The 26925-nt window shown below is 40.1% G+C and overlaps 2 protein-coding genes and 1 pseudogene across 2 annotated transcripts; 1 reads left to right on the top strand and 2 right to left on the bottom strand.

Annotated features, from left to right (window-relative positions):
* Nucleotides 1-4826: 4826 nt before the first annotated feature.
* On the bottom strand, nucleotides 4827-5865 carry LOC124086189 (olfactory receptor 6B1). Its single transcript, XM_046434211.2, has one exon. The coding sequence runs from the start codon at nucleotides 5860-5862 to the stop codon at nucleotides 4927-4929; it is 936 nt and encodes a 311-aa protein (XP_046290167.1). The 5' UTR covers nucleotides 5863-5865; the 3' UTR covers nucleotides 4827-4926.
* A 15762-nt stretch (nucleotides 5866-21627) lies between these two features.
* Nucleotides 21628-21953, top strand: LOC124086086 (HIG1 domain family member 1A, mitochondrial-like; annotated as a pseudogene).
* A 2461-nt stretch (nucleotides 21954-24414) lies between these two features.
* On the bottom strand, nucleotides 24415-25332 carry LOC124086168 (olfactory receptor-like protein OLF3). The gene has a single exon (XM_046434186.1). The coding sequence runs from the start codon at nucleotides 25330-25332 to the stop codon at nucleotides 24415-24417; it is 918 nt and encodes a 305-aa protein (XP_046290142.1).
* Between the last annotated feature and the right edge of the window lie 1593 nt (nucleotides 25333-26925).

Raw genomic sequence — 26925 nt, 5'->3', positions numbered from 1 at the left:
ATCAGTGGCATAGATTTTAGCCATGTTTATTATGAGGATTGAGAGCAGAAAACAAAGCTAAAGAGTCCTAAAAACTTGAAGGCTGGCCAGAAAAGTGCATGTAAAGCTGGGACCAAGGAAGTTGTGCTCATGGAAGAGAGTTCAGCCCCTAAAGAGATGCAAAGTAATTTGCATGCAGACATAGAAAAGATGCCTTGAGGGCATTTCAGGAATTTGCAAGACCACACTCACTGGGCAGGGGTGTACAGAAGAGAAAATTCCTTGGAGAAGAGATCTTGGGGGCATCCTTCTCACAGAAGGAGGCCTAGCAAGTTGTTTCATTTTGCTAAGCCACACCAGCACTCAAGAGGCTGCTGCAGCCATGATTTCAGGGGCCTAGCTATGGTGCAAGCCGGCAGCAGACGCTGGCATTATCCACACGGCACTGGTGCTGCAGGAAATCAGGATGTTAAAATTAAGGGGTCAGAGGCTTCCACCAAGATTTCAAATGAAAACGTGTAGCAGGGTCACTGACCCTGTGGACTGCCCTGGAAAGGGTCATGGGTAGAGCTGTGAAGGTGAAGCCAAAGCTGGAATGGAGACCGTAGGAATTAAGAGATGGCAATAAAGTAAACTGCCTGCTGAGAAAGGTTGCTGGCTGCAGAGAGCCAGGCTGAAGAGAGTCCATGTGCTCTGCAACCAGCAAAGTCAAAAGGATCAGCTGCTCAAGCCCTTAGGAAAGAACGTGTCACCACCACATATGCCCTAGGTGCTGTGCATGGACCTACCAGACCTGTTTGCCTGGCTGGGTTCCAGTGCTGCTTTGGTCCCATCCCTTCTTTCCATGCCCCTATTCCTCCCTTTTGGAATGTTTACTCTGTGCCACTGTCTATTGGATATATGTAACTTGCTTTTGATTTTTACAGGGGCTCACATTAAGAGTTTGCCTTAAGTCTTAGGGGAGACTTAAATGTAGACTTTGGGGAAATGCTGAAACTGTTTAAAATGTGGAACTTTTGGAGATGGTCTAAATGCATGTTGTACTGTAAGATGGATGTGAGTTTCTGGGGGCCTGGGATGGAATATTATGGTTTGGCTGCGAGGTGTCTCCCATAAGCTTCTGTTAATGCACAAACATTCAAAGGTAAAGGCATTAGATTGTCAGAACAATTACCTAACCAGTCCATCTTAATTTGAATGACTGGGTGGTAACTGTAGGCAGATGGGGCATGGCTGCCGGAGGTGAATCACTGAGGATCGGACCTGGAAGGGTTGTTATTTCCGAGGCCACTTCCTCACCCCCTCTTTCTCTTTCTCTGCTTCCTCCACTGTGCCTTTCCCCTGTGATGTGCTGCCTCAATGTGGGCCCAGTGCAATAGGATCAGCCTTCTATGTACTGAGACTTCTGAAACTGTGAACCCCAAATAAACTTTCCCTCCTCTAAGTTGTTCTTGTTGGGATTTTGGTCACAGCAAGCCAAAGCTGACTAAAACCAAAAGCTGACCCTGGACTGCAGAGTTCCACCCAGCCTGGCCTCCTTTGTCTCTCACCTTCCCTCCAACTACTACACTTGCTCACTGTTCCGGCCTCATGGTATCCTCAGAGTCCCTCAGACACATGACTGTGATCCCACATTTGCACTTACTGTTTCTTCTGCCTGGAGTGTTCGTTGTCCAAGTAATCATGTGTTTTCCTCCCTCACACTCCAATGCTACTTCCTCTGCCAGAGCTTCTGCAACCATCTTCAAATCTCCTTCGGTATTTCCTATTATCCTTTCACATTCCCCACATAATTATTCACATAATTATTATGGCCACCTGAACTGCTCTATCCATTCATATCCTGTGGCTTCTGTAAAAAGTTACCACAATATTGGTGGCTTAAAACAAGAAACTATCTTCTTACAATTCTGGAGGCCAGAGATCTGAAGTCAAAATGTCAACAGGGCTGAGTTGAATGCACTAGGGGAGAACCCTTACTTGTGTCTCCAGCTTCTGGAAGGGATGGCTCTAGGCATCCCTTGGTGTGTGGATGCTTAACCCCAGCTCAACTTACATCTTCACATGGCTGTGTCCTCTGTCTCCTCCTCTTCTCTCTCAGATAAGGTACTTGTCATTGGACTTGGGGACTGCCCCAACCAGAAGACCCAGAAGAGTTTTATTGTGAGATTCTTAACTTTATTACATTTCAAACACCCTTCTCCCAAATAAGTTTCATGATCACAAATTCCAGATTGAGGATATAAACATACCTTTTTGGGAGCCTCCATTCAACCTACAGTCATATGTATGTAGGTATTATGTGTGTACAAATGTATTGTCTGCTATCTGTTCCTACTCAGGGCAGAAACAAGTTTTTGTATTTTGTTATTATTGTGTCCCTATGGAAGCATTGTAGATACTTAGTAAATATTAGCTAAATGAATATAGTGAATTAAGGTATATACTAGGTTTGGTGTTAAAAATCACATCCTCAGGGCTTTTGATCTCTGGGTAAACTTTGAAAATGGACTATTAGACTTGGGTCACAGTTACCTCACAAACTCAACTAAGCAAGACCAGTCTAAAAGTTTGAGTTTACTTTGTGTGTGACACATTATAAATAGCTTGTTCCTATGCGAACTGTTAGACTGCAATAAATCATCTTCTCTCTCTTGAGGTAGATTCCCACAAAGATCAGATCTGGACCTCTGCTCTCTATGAACGTAGGAGTTCCTTTCACAGGAAGGTCAAGGCTGCATTACTGACTCATTTATTCTTTGAAACACAACTTAATAGAATTTACCAAGGAATCCTACTTCTACACTTTTTGTTACCCAGGCACTTGTGGAAATAATAGGGAAACAACCATCCCTTACATTTGTAGCTTCCTGGAGTAGGTATCAGGGGCCCAGGTAGTATGGGGCATCTCTAGAAGGTCAGAGAGCATGTCCTTCCCAGCTTTTTCCTCAGGTAAACCCTAACCAAGTGGCAGCTTGCTTTGATCTTACACTGCCCAAGATATTTAATAGTTAAGGTCTTTGGTGTCACATTAGCTGATCTTATAAGTCAGTCAAGCAAGTATTATTATTGCTATTTTACGCATAAGCACTTGGTGTTTCAGAGAGTTAGATGGCTTTTCCAAGGTCATTGGATAAAAAAAGATTTGGGCCTAAGACCCAGATTTTTGCCAGGTTCTTTATCCTTTATTTCCTAATCCCTAGAGAACATGTCTTTGCCTGTTATTAATGAGCATATTTAATATTCCCACATGATGGTGCCATCATGGCTTGACTTACTGAATTCTCCAGAAAACAATTCTTTTTAAAAAATGGATTTCAAATGGAAACATAGTCATAATTGCTAATTTATGGTATTAAGGGACAAAAATACTTGCCAGGAGCAAACATTAAATCATTTCCATTCTAAGCATTATTTTCTTTTGTACATTTGTTCTCCAAAGTGAGGTATGAATCTATTTCACCTTGGTGTCTTTTCTTTCCTTGACTCTATACTTCACACTCATGCATTTTTACTTTATTAGCTGTGCTCCAGGTATAGTAATGCGTGATTCCAACTACATCCCTTTAACAATTATCTTGCACATTCTGAAGAGGAATGTCTTTCTCTTGGGAAACCCCACATGCCAGAGAGAGAGGACCCAAGGCTGAGTCAGGAGATCTGGGCTTTGACCTCTGCTCCCCGCTGTTTATGGGAATATGTGATTTACATCCTGGAACATCTGTTCTGGCAATTTATAAAATGGAGCACATAATATTACCTATTATGCTTCTTACTTGAAAATAAGGAGAAACTGCTCTTGAAAGTGTTGTTTGTACTTAGATAAAAGATGTTGCAAATGTAATACATGCTTCTGTTTAAAACTATTCATATAAAACATTACATTCCTGTTGATGTGGGCATGTTATAATGAATGCTGCTTAAAGTAGAGCTCCTGTTGCCATTGGCAACACAGTGAACAAAGGATGGCACATCCGTGTGTCTGATGAAAAATGTCTTGTGTATGCATGTAGAGTGTTGGATAAATAAATGATTTGAGAATCACTGGGACAGAAAGAAAATCCCTACCAAATCCTAAAATTAGGCTGTTACCTTGTATCTTATATGAATATAGAAAGAATAAAGGACAAAAAAGTGAAAGAAAAAGGAAGAGGAATGAGAAATACTGGGATCTGGAAGAGAGAGAGAGAGAGAGAGAGAGAGAGAGAGAGAGAGAGACAGAGAGAAACAATGAGAGCAAATTTATCCAGCAATTAATATATTTAATGACAGTTATTTATCATCTATTTTATGCTCATCTGTTAGAGGATACAGCTGAACATTGTTAGTCAAACATCTTACAGGGAGATATAAAATTCTACCAAGGCAACCGTATGAATTATATAAGACCAAGTGTATCTGTAGAAGGTATGATCACTCACAGATGAAAGAAAGCCCTCTATCTGAAGTAGGAAGGGATTTCAGACAGGTGAGTAGGTGTTGGCAAAAGTCTTAGAGAGACTCAAAGAGCAGCCTCTAGTCCCTCTGCCATGATTTACACCCTGCACCTGGAGATGGGACTGGCGAGGGAGGAAGGTGGGAAAGGAAGCCACCACCAAATCTGTTGACCTCAGAGCTCTTAATGTTTGCTCTTTCCAGAAACATCTGACTCGTACACCACCATCCCTCACCTCACTTCACTCAGCTATTGATTTACTCACAATCTTAGAAACTCCACTTGGGTCACAGGCAAAGGCGATTGATTCTTTTCCCCGGGCTCTCTACATGGTGTGTCTTCCCACAGAACACAGAGCACATGTGCAGATGTGACCCCGGGCTGGGATTGCTGAGGGCACAGGGATGGCAGGCTTGCCCAATGGATGTCCAGCTGAGGCACTCAAAGGGGAAGGATGTCCGCAGGCAGGGCAGGCAATCTCTCTTCTTTTTTTTCTGATCAATCCTAATAAATTAGTCAGATCCAGTGGCTTGGCAATAGATGAGTTTCTTCAGAGCTTCTTTCACCTCTCGATTTCTTAGGCAATAAATGAAAGGGTTTAGAGCGGGGGTGACGATGGCGTAGAAGATGGAAATGATTTTGTTCATGTTGAAGGCATGGATGGCTCGGGGCCGGGCATACATGAAGATAGTGGCAGAATAGAAGATGGTGACCACCACAAGGTGGGAAGCACACGTGGAGAAGGCTTTCTGCTTTCCCGTGGGCATGCGTACAACAGTGGCCAGAATGCATCCGTAGGACAGGACAGTGATGGAGAGTGGGAAGAGGAAGATGACCAGGGCCAAGACGAAGTCCACCAACTCAGCTATGGACATGTCTGTGCAGGAGAGGTTCAGCACTGGCGAGATGTCACAGAAGAAGTGATTGATGACATTGGGGCCACAGAAGCTGAGGCGGGAGATGAAGTAGATCTTTGCCAAAGAGATGCCAAAGCCAATGGCCCAGGAACCAAGAGCCAATTGGAAACAGAGCCCATGACTCATGATGGTGGGGTAGTGGAGAGGGCGGCAGATGGCCACGTAACGGTCGTAGGCCATGGCAGCCAGGAGAACACACTCTGTGCACATGAGCGCAATGAAGAAGTAAAGCTGTATCATACAGTGTGTGAAGGAGATGCTGTTGCTCATAGACCAAAAACTAAACAGCAACTTGGGCACAGTCACAGAGATGTACCAGGTCTCCAGGAAGGACAGGTTGGCCAGAAAGAAGTACATAGGCTTGTGCAGTGGCCGGTTCTGTTGCACCAACAGAATAATGATCACATTTTCAGTCACTGTCAGAATGTAGGCCACAAGGAACATCAGGAACACTGCTGTGCGCATGCTCAAGCTCCCGGGGAACCCCACCAGAATGAACTTGGTGACCCGGGTCTGGTTCTCCACCTCCATATTGAGGACACAGGGCTTAGCTCTCCTGGAGGAAAGAGTCATTTGGTCAGAGCCCATGATCCAGTTAGAGTCTTTAGCATTGCCTTCTCTGACTATCTATAACAATAACAGTTATTTATTAATAGCATGTTCTAGGTTAGCTCATGAACTGGATATATTATGCAAACATAATTTAATTACTACATAATCTCACATGTTTTATTGTATCCATTTTAATGATGAATAAGAAATAATAAGAAACTGTCTTGGCTAGGTATTAAGTAACTTACCAAGTTCCCACTGAGAGCAGGACAGGAATTGTGTTCCAGTATAAGTCTAAATCCAAGCTCTAGCTAAAATTCAAGGCTATCTTCACAACCACCACCCAAGTGACTATCAAACCTCTGTGTTCCATGTTACAACTGCCAGTCTCAAGAGATACACCAGCCTTCCTGTCCCACCACCTGCTCTGAACTCTGGGAGTTCTTCCCTACAACTCATTTATCCTTCACATACTATTTCTTTTCCTAGCATTGCTGGAGATGGAGAGTAGCTGTCATCATCTGTGAAGCATGAGAGAAGGTGAGATGGGAGGAGTTGGGCTCTGCAGTATGAAATAAACATGACTGCATTCTAGTCCCAGGTCTGTCCCAGGTATTGCAATGTGACCCTGAAATCTTACCCTGAGACCCAGTTTCCTCTTTCACAAATGTGAATATTAAAGTGAATTCAGCTGATATTTCTGTGAATCAAAATACAAATGACATTTCACATAAACTATAAATTACAATCAGCATGAAAGGGGCTCATATTAGATAGAGCAGGAAAGATGGTGAGTCAGGACAATGGGAGGAAGGAGGGTAACCACCATGAGCCCAGCAGAGTGGTGAGCAAGGCAGACGTGGGCCTCGCTATCAGGAGCTTTGGGTTCTTGGGGGTGAGAATGGGTGTCTCTGTGTGGAGGTTTTTTTGTTTTTTTGAGAATCAGATATATAAATGAATAAATAAACCTGAAACATTTTCTGTGAAGATTAAAAAAAAAAAAAACAGACAATAATGGGAGTGTGATCTGGAATGTCCCTGTGGACTTTTGGGCAGAGAAGGATTTCAGGACTCAGTGCTTTGCAGAGTGGAGTAAATGAGGCCATTGCTGTTCCGTGGTGAGTGGAAACCGAGCCAGGAAGAGGTGGGAAACGTAGGCAGGGCCAGAACGGACAAAGGTCCTCCAGGTCATAATAAAGGCTCTAAATAAGTGTCCTAAATGTAAGAGGACACAAACAAGGGTCTGAAGGTGAGTGAAGCACGAAATGACTTTCATTAAGGAAAGACAGCCGTCATTCAAGGTGCACTTCCCAGAGCCAAGAGTGAGCCTGCTTGAGAGAAGCCAACAGTGACCTTGACTCCGGTGGTTGCAGAGAAGTAGATAGAATTAGGTGCGTTTTAGATGCGAAGACTTTAACAGTAATTGATGGTCTGCGTGTGGAAGTGGGGGAGAGAAAGAAGCCAGGGGAAATCTCAAGAACATGGCTTATTACCTAGAAGTTTTGCCATTTTCTAAGACAGGGAAACAGGATTTTTATAGACATTTTTCTCATAGTTCAAGAAATGGCCATGGACAAGAATTTGGTAGGGCTATGTTTTGATTAGTTTTAACAGTCTACAATATCCTCTGATAATCATGTATTGAACATTTACCAGGTGCCAGGAAGTTTGCTTTTCATACAATATCCCATTTAATCCACAATATAATGTTAATGAGATGTAATCATTCTCATTTCACAGACATATGAAGTAACACTTCTAAGGTAGAGAGTGGTAAACTTGGAATTACACACAGGCACACCCTTAACCACCAGGGTGACTCACATGTCAATGAGGAAAATCAGATTGTGGACCACCACTTTTTTACACCTAAATATAAAATGTAATACTTTAGGAAATGTTCTCTCATCCACCAAAATTCCATTATAGGAGCAGAACATTAAAGATTAAAAAAAGAAAACCATATGACAGAAGGATGTATTCAATCAGATGTACCAAGCGGAAATGAACACATCAAACTGTTTGGTAAATGCACTAGAGATGAGATAATCCTGGGATAAGGTCTAAGGTATAAATAAGCAAGAAGAGGCATTCTGGGCATATGAATCAGAGTGGGAACAGGCACAGAGCACCAACACAGCCTGGCACACTCAGGCAAACAAAGCCTACACATGGCCTAATGCTGTGTGAGCTGCAAACTGATGAATGAACAGGGAGGGGCGGGGAGGAAAGCTTGTCAAGGGCCAGATCAGGGGGCCCTACACACACAACAGCAAGGGGGCCAGAGCCATCTCATACTAAAGGACGAGAAGTGATTGCTGATGTTTGTCAGGAGCATGATAGTGACCTCACAATGCACCCTGCGTTTAATGTGAGAGGGTGGGTTTGGATGACACTCCACCGGAGATTGGTAGAAGAGTTGGAAGACACTTAATGGCAGACACTTAAAGATACACACAAAGAGGAGAAAGAACATTATTCCAGCTCGTGATGTTTGATAAAGAAACAAAAATGAATATATTTAACCAGACCTGTTCACACAAGTAACTTTGTGTTCCTAGAGGAAGCAAAAGAGAAAGAGAGGGAGATAGTTCTTTATTTCTCATGAACTAAATAAAGCCTGATAGGCACTAATTATGATGCACTGGTGGGAGGCATGATGCTATTTAAGTGTATTATTTTAGTATGGAACCTATGGACCCTTTTACCCGTGACAGTTTTACTCCACTACAGCATATTCAAACGGGCTACCCTTCGTAGCAGATTTTACCACTGATTTAGAATCAAACATCTAGCTTCACTCCACTCACATGCCAGCTACATAGACTGTTTCCTCTAATTTTGCCTGGATTCTCTATGAAGGTAGTTTCCAAGTAATTCAAAAGTGGTAGACACATAGCCTTCATTCCTTGCCAAGACAGCAGCAGATTTTTAATCACTGTCATAAATAAAGGGCCAGGAGGTTGTAGAGTCTGCAGCACAGGGATATCAGGGAGCATGGTAGGGATCTTAAGACTGGGATCAGGTTGTGGGCTTATTTCTGATCCAACACCATGGGATATCTCTGAGATGTAGTAGGAAGAATCTATTCACCCACTTGCTGCAGAGCTGACTGCACTTAGATTTCAGAAAAGGAGAATACCATCCAAACTGATTGCTGGGAATTAAGAGTGGATAGAAAGAAGAGGCATGAAGCATTTGGGGTTAAATATCACTGTGCCATAGGAGTCGGAAACAGAGCTGCCCAGGAGGATGCTCTTGGAGGGGACACTTACCTCGGCTCAGCAGCCTCTAGTCGGGTCGAATGTGAAAATAAATTCTTCACTGATTCTAAAGTGGGAAGAAGTAGAAAAACATGATTCAGGTATTGAATAGATGTGAGGAACCCACTGCCTACACCTGGAAGTAGCGAATGGGCCCAGATTACCACACTGCTGTCACACTGATGGCCAGCACCAGAGGAGACGACAGCCGTGGGCACTGAGACCATGCCTGTGCCCAACCTGGCAGTGGGCTGCCCCTTCCAGCACCCTGGGGCCCGAGCACCCGCCACCTTCCTGGGCAGCGCTGCCCTAGTCTTAGGCACACCCCGCTGTGAGATCTGTGGGTTCTGAAGGCTTTATAGAGCATCAAGAATTTCCCTACACCTCTGCCAAGACCCAAGAGGAAAGAACCTTGGCAATGGCAGTCCAAGTCTCTTGTGGGATCCAAGGGAAATTTTATTTGCCTATTGTGACCTTCTTATTTGTTTTACATAATATTAATTCCATAAGGGGGAAATCACTTATGACCACTTACTTTGAAAAGAACTCCATTTTAATTTATTATTTCTTGAAATGGAGAGAAGAAAAAATTACTCCACTTTCACCTGCATTTCCAGATTTTCTTTTAGTATTCTATCTTTGGCTTATGGGAATCAGGATCAGTGCTCTCAGGGAGATGTTGACATTTGCAGTAGACTGGTATTGCTGCATTTTAGCAAGGGTTTAAAATAAAAGTTTTCACTTTCAATGCTTATGCCATAATTGTGTGCTAAATAAATTTATCATGATGAGTTCATTGCTATGTTGTCAGCTGCCTTTGGGAACCACTTAACTTGTATTTCACATAATGTGACATACTTCTCTGTGGCCTACGGAAATGTCAAGTAGCCCTCCCACAAAGAAAAGATGTCAAGTTCACTATGGTTTCGTGAAATGGTAAAAGGAGATATTGAAAGCTATAAACAATTTAATCTGAAGTGCCACTTATGCTTGTGGTAATTGAGCAAGCAACCTTTAATATAGCTTCTCTTACAAGACTGAAGTATGAAAACCAAATCACAGCAAGGAAACAGGATCCAGCTCTTTCATATCTCTGGCCTTAATTGATCTCCAGATTCTAAGAAATGTTCTGATATCCCCTGAAATGTAACATTTGATATTAACCAGAATTTTGGACTTAAACTATTGTGATGTGCTGTTGGCTAAGAGAAAAATGACAGAGTTTCCACCGAAGAGTAGTTGCCCATGCTCTCATTACCTGTGTGGTGGCAGAGGAATGGGGATCACGCTTCTCCTCCAGAGGTAGAAAGCCCCACCTACTGTAAGAGGACTCCCTGAATTACTGTGATTATGATTTTTAACTCTAGGAATCAAAAAATTCATGCAAATAATCCTAAACAGATTGGCAGTATTTCAGAGATACAAATTGCATTCTATGACGGACTGACACACTTTCATTCATTCTGGAGTTCAGCTATGCAGGTTTTCTCAAAGCTTTTTGGTCTATGTCTACTCTTGGTTCTAGCCTGACAGATCTATGTCCAGGATGGACAAAAAGCAATGAGAAGACCCAGTGAGCTCACTGTGTTGTTCTCGGCTCCTGAAGTCCTTGAGCACTTTTCTTCTTTTTCTCAGAACCCTCCTCTATCTGTTGTTTTGTTATGTCCAGGTTTTTTAACTGTAAGGAATAATTCATTCTTTATCACTGCTTGATGTTCCCCTATGTGACTGTGCTGCGGTCCATTATCTATTCATTCACCGATGGACATGTGATTCTGCATAGGGCACAGCTTCAACACTAGGGCTATTTACAGCTCTGCTTTGGCTTTGACTTGGTACTGGGTAGAGCCTGAAGGTCATCTGGAGGTGAAATATTAGGATGCTCTCAGACCTGGATTTATATATGGATTTTCAGTCTTAGATGTGTGTATGGATTTCTGGTACACACCTGTGTTTTTAAGAGTCATTATTCCCCAATATATCTTCTGTACAACTCCTTCCTTCCCAGCTTTTTGATCTATCTGCTGCTCTCAACTGAAACTTCTACAACCAATGCTTTTGCCCTCAAATGTATTCACCAAAGTCTACCTGGGAAGCTATCCTAGTCCTGGTAATGAAACTAGAGTTAGAGAGGAATCAGATTCTTCCGCCTTTGCTGCTGTGTTCACTGCAGGGTTACAGGCAACTTCAGCAGAGGCAGAAGTTCACAGAGGAGTGCCCACTGGTATTAGCAGTGGTCTCAGCAGGCAGGACCAGATTCTTCAGCAGCAGTGAGAGGGATCTAACTGGGTTGCAGCTCTCCTCAGTAGGTTATGCCCACTTTGTGTAGCGGCAGGACCCAGCTGCCCGCCCGTGACTCCTTTCTGGGGCCTTGTGCAAATTTAAGAATGAAACCCATGGACAATGGAGAATGAGAGTGAAAAAGCAGAATTTACTTGAGTGAGAACAAAAGAAACAGAGCTCTTGCCAGGCAAGAGAGGACCTGATAATGGGTTAAATATACTAGTCTAGGGGCTTATATTTCTACGGGGTATGGACACCAATCAATATCTAGGCTAATCATAATCCCAGCAGCTTGAGAGGCTGAGGCAGGAGGATTGTGAGTTCAAAGCCAGCCTCAGCAACTTAGTGAAACCCTAAGCTACTCAGCAAGACCCTGTCTCTAAATAAAATCCATAAAAGGGTGAGGATGTGGCTCAGTGGTTAAGTTCCCTTGGGTTCAATCCCTGGTACCAAAAAAAAAAAAAAAAAAAAAAAAAACCTAGGCTAATCAGGTGTAGGAAAAGTGCTGCAAAGGCTATTGGTCAACATCTATGCTAATTAAGAATTGGAAAATCGCCAAGACTACTGGTTGGCCCCGTGACTTCTAATTGGTTGTGCCCCTCTAGTTGTTGAGTTTGTAGCTTTCATTCAGGTCAGTCTTCTTTCCCTCTCCCTGTCTCCCTGGGACAAAAGAGTTGACTGGAATGTTTGGTATGTTTGTACAGATTAACTTCATGGAGTAGCCAGTACATTTAGAGAAGCCTTTTTTTTTGGGGGGATGGGGGTGTCCCTTGCCTTAACTTCCTGCCTCTGTTTTACTATCTGTCAATCCTATCTGTTTAGTAAGACCCCCAGCCAAGCAAAACAAAGGTAAGTTCTGTGCCACCACTTTTTTAGTTGGTTTATAGATAAACTGAAACTGTTAACGCATTGCCTTTGAGAAGGTTCCTATTGCTCTTCCTCACACTAGTAACCTGGCCCAGAAGTGTGGGGCTATCATCTTGACAGTTGCCCTTAGGTAGCTAGTCAACCATTAATGGGTGAGCAGGGAAGGTAGTGAAGGGTGACTGAAAACCGCAGGGATCCTTATCTGACAAAGAAGCACTTGGAAGATGGGGGCTGGGTATGTTGAAACCTCCCCAAGTCATAGTTACAATCCCTTAAAAAAAGAAAAAATAAATAAACTATTGTTTCAAGATCATGTCGTGCCCTACCAGGTGGCCCAGAACCTCCCTTATTATCAAACTTCTCCCAACCCTGAATCTCTCTTGCAATGAAAACATCAAAACTTTCACAAAGAAATCTTGATGGGGGTTATTCAAAGAATAATAAACCAATTAAGAGGGCAGAAAATTGAGGCAAAAGCAGGGATGTACGATTTCCTTAAAATCTCTAACTCTGATCACCACACAATGACTTTGAGGCAGTCTCTGTAGTTCCTACGCTGTCAGTCAGAAATCAGAAGTGGACTTGAACTAGACTCTGGAAAATTCCCAGGGACCCCCAGAACTGGAAGGCAGGAGGGGTGTATCATTCTTCTCTCTGATCTTTTTCTCTCTGTCCTTTGACAGTGTTTTATTTTCCTTTCTTATCTGATATGGTTTCGATATGAGGTTTTCACCAAAAAATTCACAGGTAAAACAATGGCAGAAAGTTTAGAGGTAAGTGATTGGGTTACTATCCTAATTAGTGCGTGAGCCCACTGATGTGGATTAACTGGGTGGTACCTATAGGCAGGTGGTCAGTGGCAGGCAGTGGGTCACTGGGAGTGTGCCTTTGGGGTTTATATTTTGTGCCTGGTAAGCAGAACCCTCTCAGCTTCTTATTGTCATGTCCTGAGCTACTTTTTTTCACCATGTCCTTGCACAATGATGTTCTATATCACTTCAGGCCCAGAGCTATGGAGTCAGCTGTATATGAACTGTGACTTTTGAAACCGTGAGCCCCAAACAAACTTTCCATCCCTATGTTGTTCTTGTGGGGTCTTTTGGTCACAGTAACACAAAAGCTGACTAAAACGTTTTCCCCTCTTATAAACTCACACCTGTTATTATGAGTAATGTGTCTGAAATCTTTCTGGCATGATTGCAAGAATCAAAATGAAGGGTCCTTCATGCTACCCCAGTTTCATAGCAGTCCTGGTAATCTGTAAAAGTTGCCACCAGTCTGTTAAATGAGGCATAATAGGTGGATAATTTAAATGCCACAGACATTCTTATTGCAATGCAGCAGCTTCTACCTTCATTCATCTTTCTCCTGAATATTGTAAATCATACTAGATTCCATAGTTCTGCAAAAGTTAATTGTGACTTTTCTTGTCATATAATTCTTTATTGAAGGGAGCTTCAATAAAATATTGAAACTTGGAATTTCCTACTTCTCTAACATTGGCAATGTTCCACTAGTACCAGTGTTCCCTCTCTCTCTCTCTCTCTCTCTCTCTCTCTCTCTGTGTGTGTGTGTGTGTGTGTGTGGTGTGTATAAATATATATTATATACACATATATATGTATGTATACATATTAGTTTTGTCAACTTGTGACCTTGCAAAACTCCCTTTTTAGTTCTAGAAGCATTATTGTAGATTCTTTGTTATTTTTTATGTCTATAATAATGTGGCCTGAGAGATAAAATAATTTTTATTTATTTCTTATATACAGTGTTTTTATTTATTTATTTTTCTTATCTTATTACTTTGCTACAACATTCAGTTGAAGAAAAATTGTGAGCATACATACAAAGGTCATGTCTTTAGTGTTAGAAGGGAATTTTTCTGTCTTTCACCATTAAGGGTAATGTTACCTGGAAGTTATTTGTAGATATTGCTTATTGGTTAAGGGCTATGTTTAAACATATTTGTCATGAGTTATGTTGAGTTATATTTGTTGCCTTAGGATGATCAATCAGATTTTCATTTCAGTCTGTTAATAAATGAAACACATTGATTTAATTGACTTTGAATGTTGAACCAACCTTGAGTTTTTAAATAAATTTTCCTCAGTATGTTTGGTATATTGATGGACCAGATTTGCTAATATTTTATTAGCTGTTTGTGTCTATTTGTGAAGGTTATTAGTTTATGATTTTTTTCTTGCAATATCTTTGGTTTTACTATCAAGGTAAATAAGAATTCATAAAATAATGTGGTGAGCAATCTGTTGTTTTCTATCTTCTAGGAGAATTTGTGTACAACTAGTAGCCTATCATTCTTGTATATTTGATGGAATTTATTAGTAGAACTATCTTGACCTGGGTTTCTCCTCATGGGAGGATTTTTTTACTTATATTAAACTTTTCTCATGGTTCAGGGTTTTTACAGTTTTTCCATATGTGGGCTTTGGTAGCTTTTCACCTTAAGGAATTTAACTTTTCATCTAAGTTGATTTTTTTTTTGTACCAGGGATTGAACCCAGGGTTGCTTAACCACTGAGAAATATCCCCAGCCTGTTTTACTTTTTATTTGGAAACAGGATCTTCATGCATTGCTGAAAAGCTTGCTAAGTTGTTGCAGCTGGCTTTGAACTTGCGACCCTCCTTCCTCAGTCTCCTGAGCCATTGGGATTATAGGTATGAGCCACCATGCCTGGCCCATTCAGTTCTTTTTGGTACTGTACAAAAAGGAGTATCCTTAAATATTAAACATGTTAATTTGTGTGTGTGTGTGGGGGGGGATATTGGGGATTGAACCCAGGGGTACTCTGTCACTGAGCCACATACTTATTCCCTTCCCCATACCCTGTCCTTTAAAAAAAAAAAAAAAGACAGGATCTCACTAAGTTACCCAAACTGACCTCAAACTTGTGATCCTCTTCTCTCAGCCTCCTGAATACCTGGGATACAGGTGTGTGCCACCACATCTTGCCTTATTCAGTTATTTTAAATTTGTGTCTGATAGCATCAATATCTATATTTCCCTGGGATTAATTTTGCCATTAGGTTTTTCCCCTCAGTTTCAGAATTTTTGTCTTATCTTCTAAGACAGATCACTTTTATTGAATGTTGGACAATGTATATGAAAAATTATAGGGATGATGTGAAGCTTGACATTACCTTCCTCAAGAGAGGATTTATTTAGCTTCTAGTAGGCAATAATCTTAGGGACAAATCACTTCAGATGAGCTTACTGGAATATGGGTGGTTTTTCTTTTGCTACTCATCCTTACTCCTAGAGAATAGTGGTCCAGAAATCCCACCTGACAGATGGGAGGGACATTCCTTGATGGCTCTGAAATGTAACTAGAGTAGTCTCAGCTGTGAGGTGACTGTAATTTCCCTTCATGTTCAGTCTCTTGACCACCATAAAAGTTGAAAAAGCCTCGAGAATGAAGGTCAGCTGAATGGTGGGCTCGTGTGTTTGCTCTTCCTTCTCTTTACAATGTTGAATTTTGAATTTTTGCCTAGAAAACTCTCTAATTCTTTCAGTAAGGTATTCCTTTTCACATTTATAGCTAGGTTTTCAAGTTTTCTTCAGTGGGAGTGACTGTCTGATATGAAAAGCTCCACTGTAGCAAGATCCAAAGTCCTAAAGTCAATATGTATTTTGAATTCTCATCGAGCTAATAAGATGGATTGCCTATGGACTGGATATGCATTGTAAGAAAACAGGAGACAAGGGAATGGAAGAGTAGCAACACCATATATTGAGTGAACTTCAGAAGAATATTTTGGTGGGGGATTCAAAGTAGTTTGTGTTTGCATGTGTGGAAATGAAAGTGAAGTTGTCAAGCAGGTGATTGAATACTGGAACAGCACTGGGTTAGAGAGTCATTGTTGTTAAGCTGATGTCATGAGATAAGATCAACTTTGGTACTGTTACCTGCACATAAGTGATTCCTCAGGGCGAGAACACCCACATCTGAAGAGAACTGCTTCGTGTTTCCCTGTTGATGAACATCCACAGCTTTTCACTCACACTATTAAAAATGAAGTCTGCTGCCACAACTGATCCTAGTCTCTTCCATGGTGCACAGTGACTGTGAATTTTGCCCTCAACAAGTGTGAAAGGATTTTCCCGCATCAAAATGAGCTTCTTCTTTAAGCAGGCAACAACACTAATAAAATAAGTAACCATTTATCTCCTAGCCTTTCCTTGGCTTTCAAACACTGTAGATCTGTGCTGGAAAGAAATGATTCCCAGTGACACAGATGTCATTTCAACCATGGCTTTCCCAAACCTCCAGTTTTTTCTCTAAACTAGGGAAAAATGGGTTGGTTTTCCAGAATTGTTTCTACTTGTTTTATCATGACATTCCTATTTTAGAAAGAATTTTTGTGTCTGCCTTGATTGATATTATTTGCCAATTCTGGCATGAATTCTTCAAATTTTGTGGTTGGAAATATTTTCCAGTTCTAATATTGGTGAAAATATTTCCTTCCTTTGGTTTCTCTTTGAATATAGGAGTGGTTACTTGAGACAGGGCTGGAAGGGTGGCTTACTGCTTATTCTTAGGATACTATCTGTTCCTGAAGTTGAAGTATTTTCCATGAAATTGTTTTCCACAATATGAATGGTTAAAAAATTCTACTTGTTTCATTGCAAACAGGTTAATGAGAAGTAAAAACAGAAAAAAACCTCGAAGGAAACCAATAAGATCAATACCTACCTATTTTCAACCAATCTTGAACATTATGAGAAAATCTATTTAAGATTATGGACATGTGACCTTGTATGGATACAGAGATTAGACATGGAGCTGCAAACATGACAGATCTCAATATTCAAGCAAGGATGACTTCACATACGACAAGGTAAAAAATTTGTAAAATAATAATATCTGAAGTAAAGGAACAGGAAAAGATTAGTACTGACTGTTTTTGTGGAAAACAATCTCATCTTAATATAAGGATGGCCATGAGACAAAATGTAAAACTTATCTATCCTTCAAAGGAAATGAATTTCATATAGTGCAAAGAAAAATAAACGCAAGAAAATAATTTCTTTTTAACACACATACCTTACACACGCATGCGCGCACACACACACATACACACACACACAAGTTATCATAAATTGTTTTCTCCCAGGTCCTCAATTTTATTGGAGGATTCTGGAAAAACTATTGTATGCAATTTTATAGCCCCATTTTCTTTTTTTTATTGGTTGTTCAAAACATTACAAAGCTCATGACATATCATCCTTCATACATTTGATTCAAGTGTGGCATTATGTAAAAATGTGAATGTGTAACCGATGTGATTCTGCAATTTGTATTTGGGGTAAAAATGGGAGTTCATAACCCATTTTCAACCTATGTGGAATCATAGAAAGAAAAATTTGTACCATAAATATAAAGGCCAAAAAATGTAGTTTTTTCTCCCTTAAATTTTCAAAACTAGGAGCATGAATCTGCAAACACAGACTTACCATGGCAAAACTCTATGATGAATTATTAAGCACTGTTTGTGAACATTAGTAACCTGCTATTAATACTCACTGGAAACCAGATGAATTTCACTAATGTCATATTTACTTTATTTCCTATATTGATAGGTGGGCATGTTGATACTAAAAGGATTTTGGGGGTCCAAAAACATTTACAGGTGGTTTTGATTGGGACATTGATTCAAACCCAGAAACTAAAAGCAAAATAGTTTTACTGGGGGTCTGAGAGTTGCAATTCAGGAAAGCATAGATAAAGACTATGAAGACACTGACATTGCATATGGCTTTTAATGGGAAGGGGGAACTCAAAATTCCTAGGCCTAAACAGATATGCTGAGAGTTCAGAATGTGGCAATAGCATATATTGCTTTCTAGAAGTTCACAGTAACTCTGGGAAGACCAGCTGTTAAGGGTTTGAGAATGTCAGAGAGACTTTGCCTTGGACATTCAGAGCCACAGAAACAAATACTCAGGCCTACTTTTTGATTTTCCTGAAAACCATTTCTTTCTTTTTCTTTTATTCTTTCTTTTTTTGGTAAATGATTTTGCTCTAATTAAAGTGGTCTATACTAATGTACTTGACAATTTACCAGTCTTTCCCTCCTTCTTTTTTTCTCTCTCCTTATCCTACCTCTCAATGCACATATGGAGTTTCTAGTGTAAAAGATGCAACTTGGACATTTTGCTCCCCTGCTTTTATGAATATGGTTTTTAGAAACAGATGTTACTGAAAAGTGAGCCTGGAGGAATTTCACTGGGCATAGGCCTTGGTCATGATACATAAGATTATTTTTCTTTTGTCTCACTTAACTTCTATCCTTGCAGGAGTTCTGGAGAATCTAGAACTAATCCAAGCCAAAGACATTCAAATTCTATACCAACATCCCAGAGGATTCTCAGGATTTGGGGATAGGGCATATAAGAATAGACTGGAATTCTGGACATGTCAGAATTCCATTATTGGACATGTCAGAGCTTCAAGAATTGTTCTTATGTAAATTTCACACACTTAAATGTAACAACATCAAGGACTAGTAAACAACAATTGAAAAGGTATTTGAAAATGTCTTATTATAGTCTCCTAGATAAAATGATTTGACATATGCAAATAATTTGTTTTAACGTACAGTAAGCAGGGCTCGTGGCACATGCCTGTAACTCCAGCTGCTCAGAAGATTGAAGTAGGAGGATTGCAAGTTTGAAGCCAGCCTCTGCAACTTAGTGAGGCTCTGTCTCAAAATCTTAAAAATTAAAAAAAAAAAAACCAGGCTGGGGACATGGCTCAGTAGTTAAGTACTCCGGATGCAATCCCTGTTACCAAAAATATAAATAAATTAAAATGAAAATTATAAAGTACATAAAAATATACAAAATCTGTTTAATACTAGTTTTTAATCAAGCATGAAGTAGATTTATATGTAACTGCAAAGTGATATATATTGGACACGCACTATTTGCTCTTCCTTTCTCATGCTTATTATACCTATGAAATGGAAAGATTAAACTAATACAGTAAGTTGAAGTAAGCTGAAGAATCAAGACAAAATAATCTTTGCAGGTTGGTAAAACATGTAGAAGAGCTAAATGGAAATACCTTCCTTTAAAACAGACAGAGTTCAGTGGTCCAGTTGTAAAGACTTTGTATAAGAGTATAAGATACAAGTCTTAGAAAATCAATTAAATACAAAATTAGGTGATAAAAATTTTGGAAATAGTAGTGATTGTCACACAACATTTCAAATACAATTGATTCACTAAATCATACACTTAAAATGGCTAAAATGACAAATTTCATGTTATACTTTTTTAAAATATTTATTTTTTTAGTTGTAGGTGGACACAATACCTTTATTTTATTTTTATGTGGTGCTGAGGATTGAACCCAATGCCTCACTCATGCTAGGCAAATGCCACAACCCCAGCCATGTTATACACAATTTCCATGATGAAAAACTGTAGGAGGGCCTCAATTATTCTGCATTTTAAAGGAAACTTGCTTCTTAAATAAGCGAGATGCCATCTACTGGTCTGAACTAATATTGACTCATATATTTAATTCAGGATATCTCACTCATTTAGGGCATACATAATGTTTAAAGGTCTAAAATTGCTCTCATTTAAGGAGGAGTTGAAGAAACCATTTGTTACCATATTGGAGGACCCGTGCATAGCAGTGGAGTGGGTCAAGGCTGAAGGAAACCTCCTTGGGGAATGGGTCTAAGCCAAGACAGACTGTCTGCTGGAAGTTTGCAAAGTGGAGGGAGGAAGCAAGCATGATAAGAGGGCCCTGTGAAGAGAGGGGCCGCACTAGACTTTCAAGGAAACTGAAGAGTCCCGCAGAAAATGAATATGTCACCACTCATTAAATTGCTCATGACTGAAAACTGACATTCTTGATTATCTTTCTTCTTTACTTCCCTTTCTCAGTCCAATTACCTAAACATCACTTACTTTTTCTATCTTTTTCATATTTGTCTAACTTTCTCCCTCCCCTGCTAGACATACCACAGTCCAATTCTCTACTACTCTTTAATGAATTATTATTACAATAATATCCTTATTTTCCAACACCATCTTCATCGCCAATTTTTTTCTCCATATACCAGCCAGAATACATTTGATTTTCAAATGAAAAGTCTGAATATAACTGTTTCCTTTGACTTAAAAAGTTTTAATGGTGTCCCATTGCCTTTAGCATAAAATCCTAAATTCCTACCATAATCTTAGGCTCCTACAATTTGGGACCCTGCCCGACTCTACAGCCTCATCTTGAACCCTCCATCCATTTATCTCTTCCAGGCATGCTGTTGAATTGATGGTAAAATAAAATGGTGAAGCTAGAAAACAAAAACATGTGATTTATTTATATATTATTGCACAATAGAGAAAACTACAAAGACCCAGAATGATTTTTTTTTTTTACTGTTCCAAAAGCATTGCTTCCAAGTGTTAGTTCTTTCTTCCTGGTGCACAGAATTTAGATTTTTTAAAAAATAATTTTACCATTTCATTTTTTATTAGATTTCAATGGCAATTTTAAATCCAATAGTAATAGCAATTTCTATATGGCATAATAGTGCCTCAAATAATATCTTAGAATGTATTTACATAGTACCTATAAAAGTTTAATTAAGAAAGCAGAAAGAAATTTTACCTAGCTTTTAAAATTTGGAATAATTTTATATCATGTAATTATCATATGAAAGAAAAGTGTTTGGCCAATAAAAATCAGTTCTCTTATTCTTTTGCTCAGTAATGTTTATAGATTCACTATTATAAACAATGTACTTTGTTAGGCAACAGTCTTAAAAGATACAAAATATGAAATTTTTGTTCTCCAAAGATCATGTCTAATGTGCCAAGAGATATTCCAACAAATTTGAAAGCAACTGCTAGAGATTTTTTTCCCATTGGAGAGAGGCATAGATAGTGAACCTATATATATATATATATATATTTTAGGTAGGAATTAAATGTTTAAATATCTTTTCACATTAGCTTTATTTCTATAGGATACTGATGTTGAAAAGTAGGAGACTATTAAGAATAAATGAGTCAGGCGTGGTGGTGCATGTCTGTAATCCCAGCTGCTTGGGAGGCTGAGGCAGGAGCATTCAAAGCCAGCTTCAAAAGTGAGGCACTAAGCAACTCAGTGAGACCTGTCTCTAAATAAAATACAAAATAGGGGTGGGGATGTGGCTCAGTGGTTGAGTGCCCCTGAGTTCAATCCCTGATACCCCCCCCCCAAAAAAAAGAAAGAAAGAAAGAATAAATGAGAAGAAGCTGGTCCAGTGGTGAATGGTTTTGTTGCTTTCAGAAGTTTTTCAAGCAGTCACCATGTCAACCAACACAGGTGTTTCTCTTTCTTCATATGATGAAGAACAGGGATCTAAACTTATCTGAAAAGCTAAATAGGCACCATTCGTACCTTTTGGAATGGCAGGTCTTGCAGTTGTTGCATGTGGATTATACAAATTGAAGAACAGGGAGATACAAAAATGACCACTCACCTGATGGACATGCCTGTGGCAGCCCAAGGCTTTAGTGTAGGAGCAATGACTCTCCGTATCGGCTATTCCATGTGTCAGGAATTCTGGGGAAAACCTAAACCTTGGAAGAAGAGATGCTGTTGTGGTCTCGTTGGAAGTGCTTGTTTTTGTTAGATATCTCATATTGAGGTTATATGTTTATGTCAAAAGTAAATCATTTGAGTAGTATTTTCAGTAATGGCTTTTTTTCTTGCAGGCTTGATTTGCCTGGTGACCGAATTCACCGTGAATTGTGACTAATTCACTGACTAGGTCATTCAGGGAAGTCAAATTAACACAAAAGAAATAAGTCACCCACATACACTTGATAGCATTACAACATTCACCTTCTTAATGCTTATGACAGAAGTTACTTCTAAAGAAGACAGCAACCAGTACTGAGTACTCCCAATTTGCTATAGAATATCACACACATGCTTTGGATGTTGGATAGGAATCCTATTTAACCCAGTTAATTTAACTTTTTTCCTTCTTACCTCATGAACTGGTGTAAGAAATTCAGTTTTTTAGTGTTGGTTGGCTCTTGAAAAACTCTTTCACAAAAGTGCATGAAGTATAACTCATAAATCTTCCCACAACAGAGAGAGAGAGAGAGAGAGAGAGAGAGAGAGAGAGAGAGAGAGAGAGAGAAAGTTTAAACCATACCTGGAAAGCTTACAACAGAACTGCATAGAAGTAGTATTTATTTCAGAATAACCCTTGCAAACATGAGAATGACTTAACGATGGATTCCACATTAGCTCTTTTATAGTTGCATAATTATAGTTTGTTGTCGTTGTATTAGAATGATTTTTAATGTCATCTTGAACTAAAAATGTGTACCTAAGCGCTAATACAAAGGTAAATGAGGAACACTTTTTAAATGTGTGCATTATGTTTATTTTCTCTGTAAGAATTGAAAGTGGAAAATTAAACAAACTACCTAAAATGGAAGCAATTGATGGTTTATAAGCAAGCTTGTCGGCTCAGACATTATACACAAACTTTGATAAATTACAGGATGTGTTAGTGCACTTGTAAAATCCCCTTGTCCTACCTGAACTTTGTATTGTTATGAAAGTAAATGAACACATAAAGAAAGAATAAATGAAGAAGCTTGACAACTATCCCTTGAAGAAATTAAGCATTAAAAGAAGGCCTAGGCTGGGCATGGTGGTGCATGGCTGTAATCCCAGCTTCTTGGGAAGCTGAGGCAGAAGGGTTGGTAAATTCGAGATCAGCCTGGGAAATGTACAAAATCCTGTCTCAAAAAATAAAATAAAAAGTGCTGTAGAGTAGCTCAGTGGTACAGCACTTGCCCAGCATGTGTGAGACCCTGGGTTTACTCTTCAGTACTGCTAATACAAGGAAGGAGAAGGAGAAGGAGAAAGAAGGGAAGAAGAAGAAGGCATAGTTATATAGGTTGGTGAGATCAGATCAAAGTTTCCCCTCATCTTCTGCAAAATTAACAATATCCTTCTAGGAGTTTCTCTATTTTTTTCAAGTTATTTAAAATGACATTATTGATAAGTTAGTGATACAGAATTTTATTTGTTTCATGGTCAATATTAGCACTTCTTCACCCTAAACACACACACACACACACACACACACACGAGCACACATACATCAATTTTATGGAAATTAAAGTCAGCATAAATTCCTTTGGATAATGTAATTTTCCCCACAAATTTATTTAACCTACATCACAGTTTAAAGGCCAGAAAAAAGAATGTATTATTTATGAAGTCTGGACAGTGCAGTTTATTTTTTACAAATACATTTAGAAGATTGTTTAAAAAAATAAAGTAAACATGTCACATAGTTTACACAGTTTAGTTATAATTAGTATAGAATTCTCCTTTCCTCTTTGGCAGGAATGGTCAGACCCCAGAAGCTATCTCAAAATGTCCAAATTGATTGCAGCTGTGATTTCTGGAAGTCATTTCAAAGGAGAAGGAAACTTATTTGCTACCCATTAGGAAGATTAGTGCATTTTTCAATTTTCTGATAATTCAGAGCCTTCTGAGGAGTGGGGAAAGTAAAGGACCTTCTAATTCATAATGGAGGACAGAGGTTGGCGTAGCTAAAGGGAGTGAGTGCCTTTTACAGCTCGGGCAGCACGGCGGGCATTTTAGACCAGTTACCTCTAACATTTGTAACCACTCTGGAAGCAAAACACTGTTTTTCCATTTAACATAAAAGAAAAACTCAGCCATAAAAATGCTTCCATGAGGTGCAGACAGCACAGGCAGTGAGAGGCTGAACAGGCATCAAAGCCCAGGTCTGTTGGATACATTTGAGAGGCCTGACTTTAGACTTTGACACATACAAAAAACAAAAGTAGGCAGAAGACATCCAAAAATGACGGCACACCCAAGAGAAGACATTCTAAACAGAGGCCACCTCAAGGATCACTGGCCTATAAATAATCAGGAATTGGTGTGTGAGAAAATTCATTCAGCACGTGAACATTTTGACCACAGAGACCTGACCATAATAGGCTTTTTTGGTGTAAGCATGGGAGTTCTGTCTATGTTTACTTTATCTCTTGTTTGATTTGGATCACAGGTCTCGACCCTTTATCTGAATTTGTCTAGAAGTTTCCAGAGCGCAGCCATAACTTCCTATTCCTCAAGCTGTAGATCAAGGGGTTCAACATGGGTGCCACCACGGCATAGAACAGAGCGACCATCTTCTCCTTCTCCACCGAGGAGGCAGAGCGCGGGCCCAGGTAGGTGAAGACGGTGGCCCCAAAGCACATGCAAACCACAGTGAGGTGGGAGGCACACGTCCCAAAAGCTTTGCGACGTCCCTGGGTAGAACGAATGTGCAGAATGGCAGCCACTATACGAGCGTAGGAGAAGAGAACCAAGGAACAGGGAAGCATGATCACCAGGAATCCTGAAAGGGCCACCATGACCTGGTTGAAGGAGATGTCCACACAGGCCAGCCGAAGCACCGCCAGGGTCTCACAGGCAAAGTGGTTAATAACATTGTGACACAATGGCAGTCGGAAGGTGATGATGGTTTCCATTAGTGAATTTGAGAAACCAGCCACCAGGCAGCCAGCCACCAGCCCCAGGCAGAGTCCTCCATGCATGATGACTGTGTAGTGCAGGGGGTGGCACACGGCCACGTACCGGTCATAGGCCATGGCTCCCAGCAGGAAGAACTCAGAACCACCCAATGCCAGGGAGGTGTAGAGCTGGAGCACACAGCTGTGGAATGGGATGCACTTGTGGGCTGAGAGCAAGTGGGCCAGCATTTGAGGGGCAACACTATTTCCATAACAAAGGTCCACCAGGGACAGAACACTGAGGAAGAAGTACATGGGAGTCTGAAGCCTGCTATCCAGTCTGATCAGAAGAATAATGAGGGAATTCCCCACGGTGGTCACCAAGTACATGGCCAGGATCAGTACAAAGAGGAAAACTTGGGTGCCCCAATCACTGGACAGCCCCAGCAAGATGAACTCAGTGACCCATGTCTGGTTGTTGATGCTCTGGCCCATTAGCTTCAGGACTGGAAAGATGGTTGGCAGACCACACTGAGTGCCTGCCCTTCTGAACTTAGAGCTCATCCAAACTCTGCTTGAACACTTTCATGCTGAGGAGCATGGTAGAACACAGCTGTAAAGCTAAAACTCAAGGAGAAAAAAAAAAAGTCACATCCTTAAAATCAATTTATTGCAGCAAAACTTATCCCCAAAATATGCTCTTAAATGGAAAATTTAAGAAGGACATTAATGAAGTGTTTTAAACTTAAGACTCTGTTCAATTTAGTAGTTATTATAGGGAACGGTTTCTATCTTTGCAGTGAGAAAGTTTGGGGTCCACATGAATATTTTTCTCAGTTCTAAATGATGTCCAGTGCCATTTAGCCTCTATAGTTCACTGGGTTTCCCCTCTAGGGATCTCAGACACAATCCTACCCACCCCTCCATGGTGGAATACATTCATAATACCCTATTTAAATAATCTTGTACTTCCTGTTATTAAGGAAGTTTGAGTTTATTTATGTGGTTTTCCCTTTTACTTTAGAGTATCAAGTGGAGAGCTTCCTCCCCTCCTGCCTCACACCATGGCCTGCTTGAACCAATCAATTCAAAATGGTGAACTTCAAGAATCAGGTATCACATGAAGGAAAGTACATATAACTGCTGAAAGAAATCTCAGGTTCCACAGGTGAATTTAATGAAGTGTTTCATCATAGCAGGATTCTACTTAATAATGCTTTCTTAAGGAAGGTTTTCTAGAATGTGGGTCTATTGTAGTGCAATTCCTGCTCAAAATAGTGAGTAGAGAGACAAAGGGGTCTCAGAATCTTGAAGAGTAAGAATTTCAAAACATCCCCATACACAAATTTCCTTTTTCCTTCACCTATATTACTGAAAACCCCAAATTCCCAACCAAAACAGAAGACTCAAAACCATTTAGCTCAGGTGCATCTATGGAATAACTGGATTATTTCAACACAAGCTTGATTTCTCTTCTTGAGCTTCTTGAGCTTCCTCTCCTTTCTGTAAAGGATAGCACAAAGGCCTAGGAAGAAATGGCAGATGTGCACCTGGGGATAAGTGAGGGACGCTGCTGGGTGTTGATCTTGCTTCCTCGGCTCAGCTCCTGTCTGGTTCCTGGTCATCTTTGCATTGCCCTCTCATCTCTTCTTTATCCCAGAACACTTAGACGATGAACACCAAGTGGACCCAGTTACAGTGCCTGAGCCGCATTTTCATTTCAAGTAGTTAGCATAAAAGATCTGTGTCACTGGGTCATTTTCCTGCAGCTCAAACATTCTATTTTCATTTTAAAAGATCCTTTCCATTAGGCTGATATTGCACGGAGAAACAGGCATTCTCCTAAAACTGTAGTCTATCAACTTTCACATGTATTAAATCTGGAAAGTGGCCTAATATATCAGTTTCTCAGAGGTTTAAGCATATAGTTATGCAGTCATAATAAAAAGAAAAAGTAGTGAGTACACAAGTGGAAATAACCTTAAAATTTATAAATATCTTTTTTTAAAAAATGCACCAACTAAGCAATCTATCCTATAAGCTAGAAAAGTACTTTATATTCTAACCAGCTCCAGATGGGCAGTTGTG

This window comes from Marmota monax, unplaced genomic scaffold, assembly GCF_021218885.2.
Source record: "Marmota monax isolate L192 unplaced genomic scaffold, Marmota_monax_Labrador192_F-V1.1 WCK01_AAM20220418_F8-fsc00122, whole genome shotgun sequence".
NCBI classification, from domain to species: domain Eukaryota; kingdom Metazoa; phylum Chordata; class Mammalia; order Rodentia; family Sciuridae; genus Marmota; species Marmota monax.
This window is presented reverse-complemented; position numbering and strand designations above follow the sequence as displayed.

Bases quoted from the DNA above. Each gene is read 5' to 3' on its own strand.
- LOC124086189 (XM_046434211.2), bottom strand. From the start codon at position 5,862: ATGGAGGTGGAGAACCAGACCCGGGTCACCAAGTTCATTCTGGTGGGG.
- LOC124086168 (XM_046434186.1), bottom strand. From the start codon at position 25,332: ATGGGCCAGAGCATCAACAACCAGACATGGGTCACTGAGTTCATCTTG.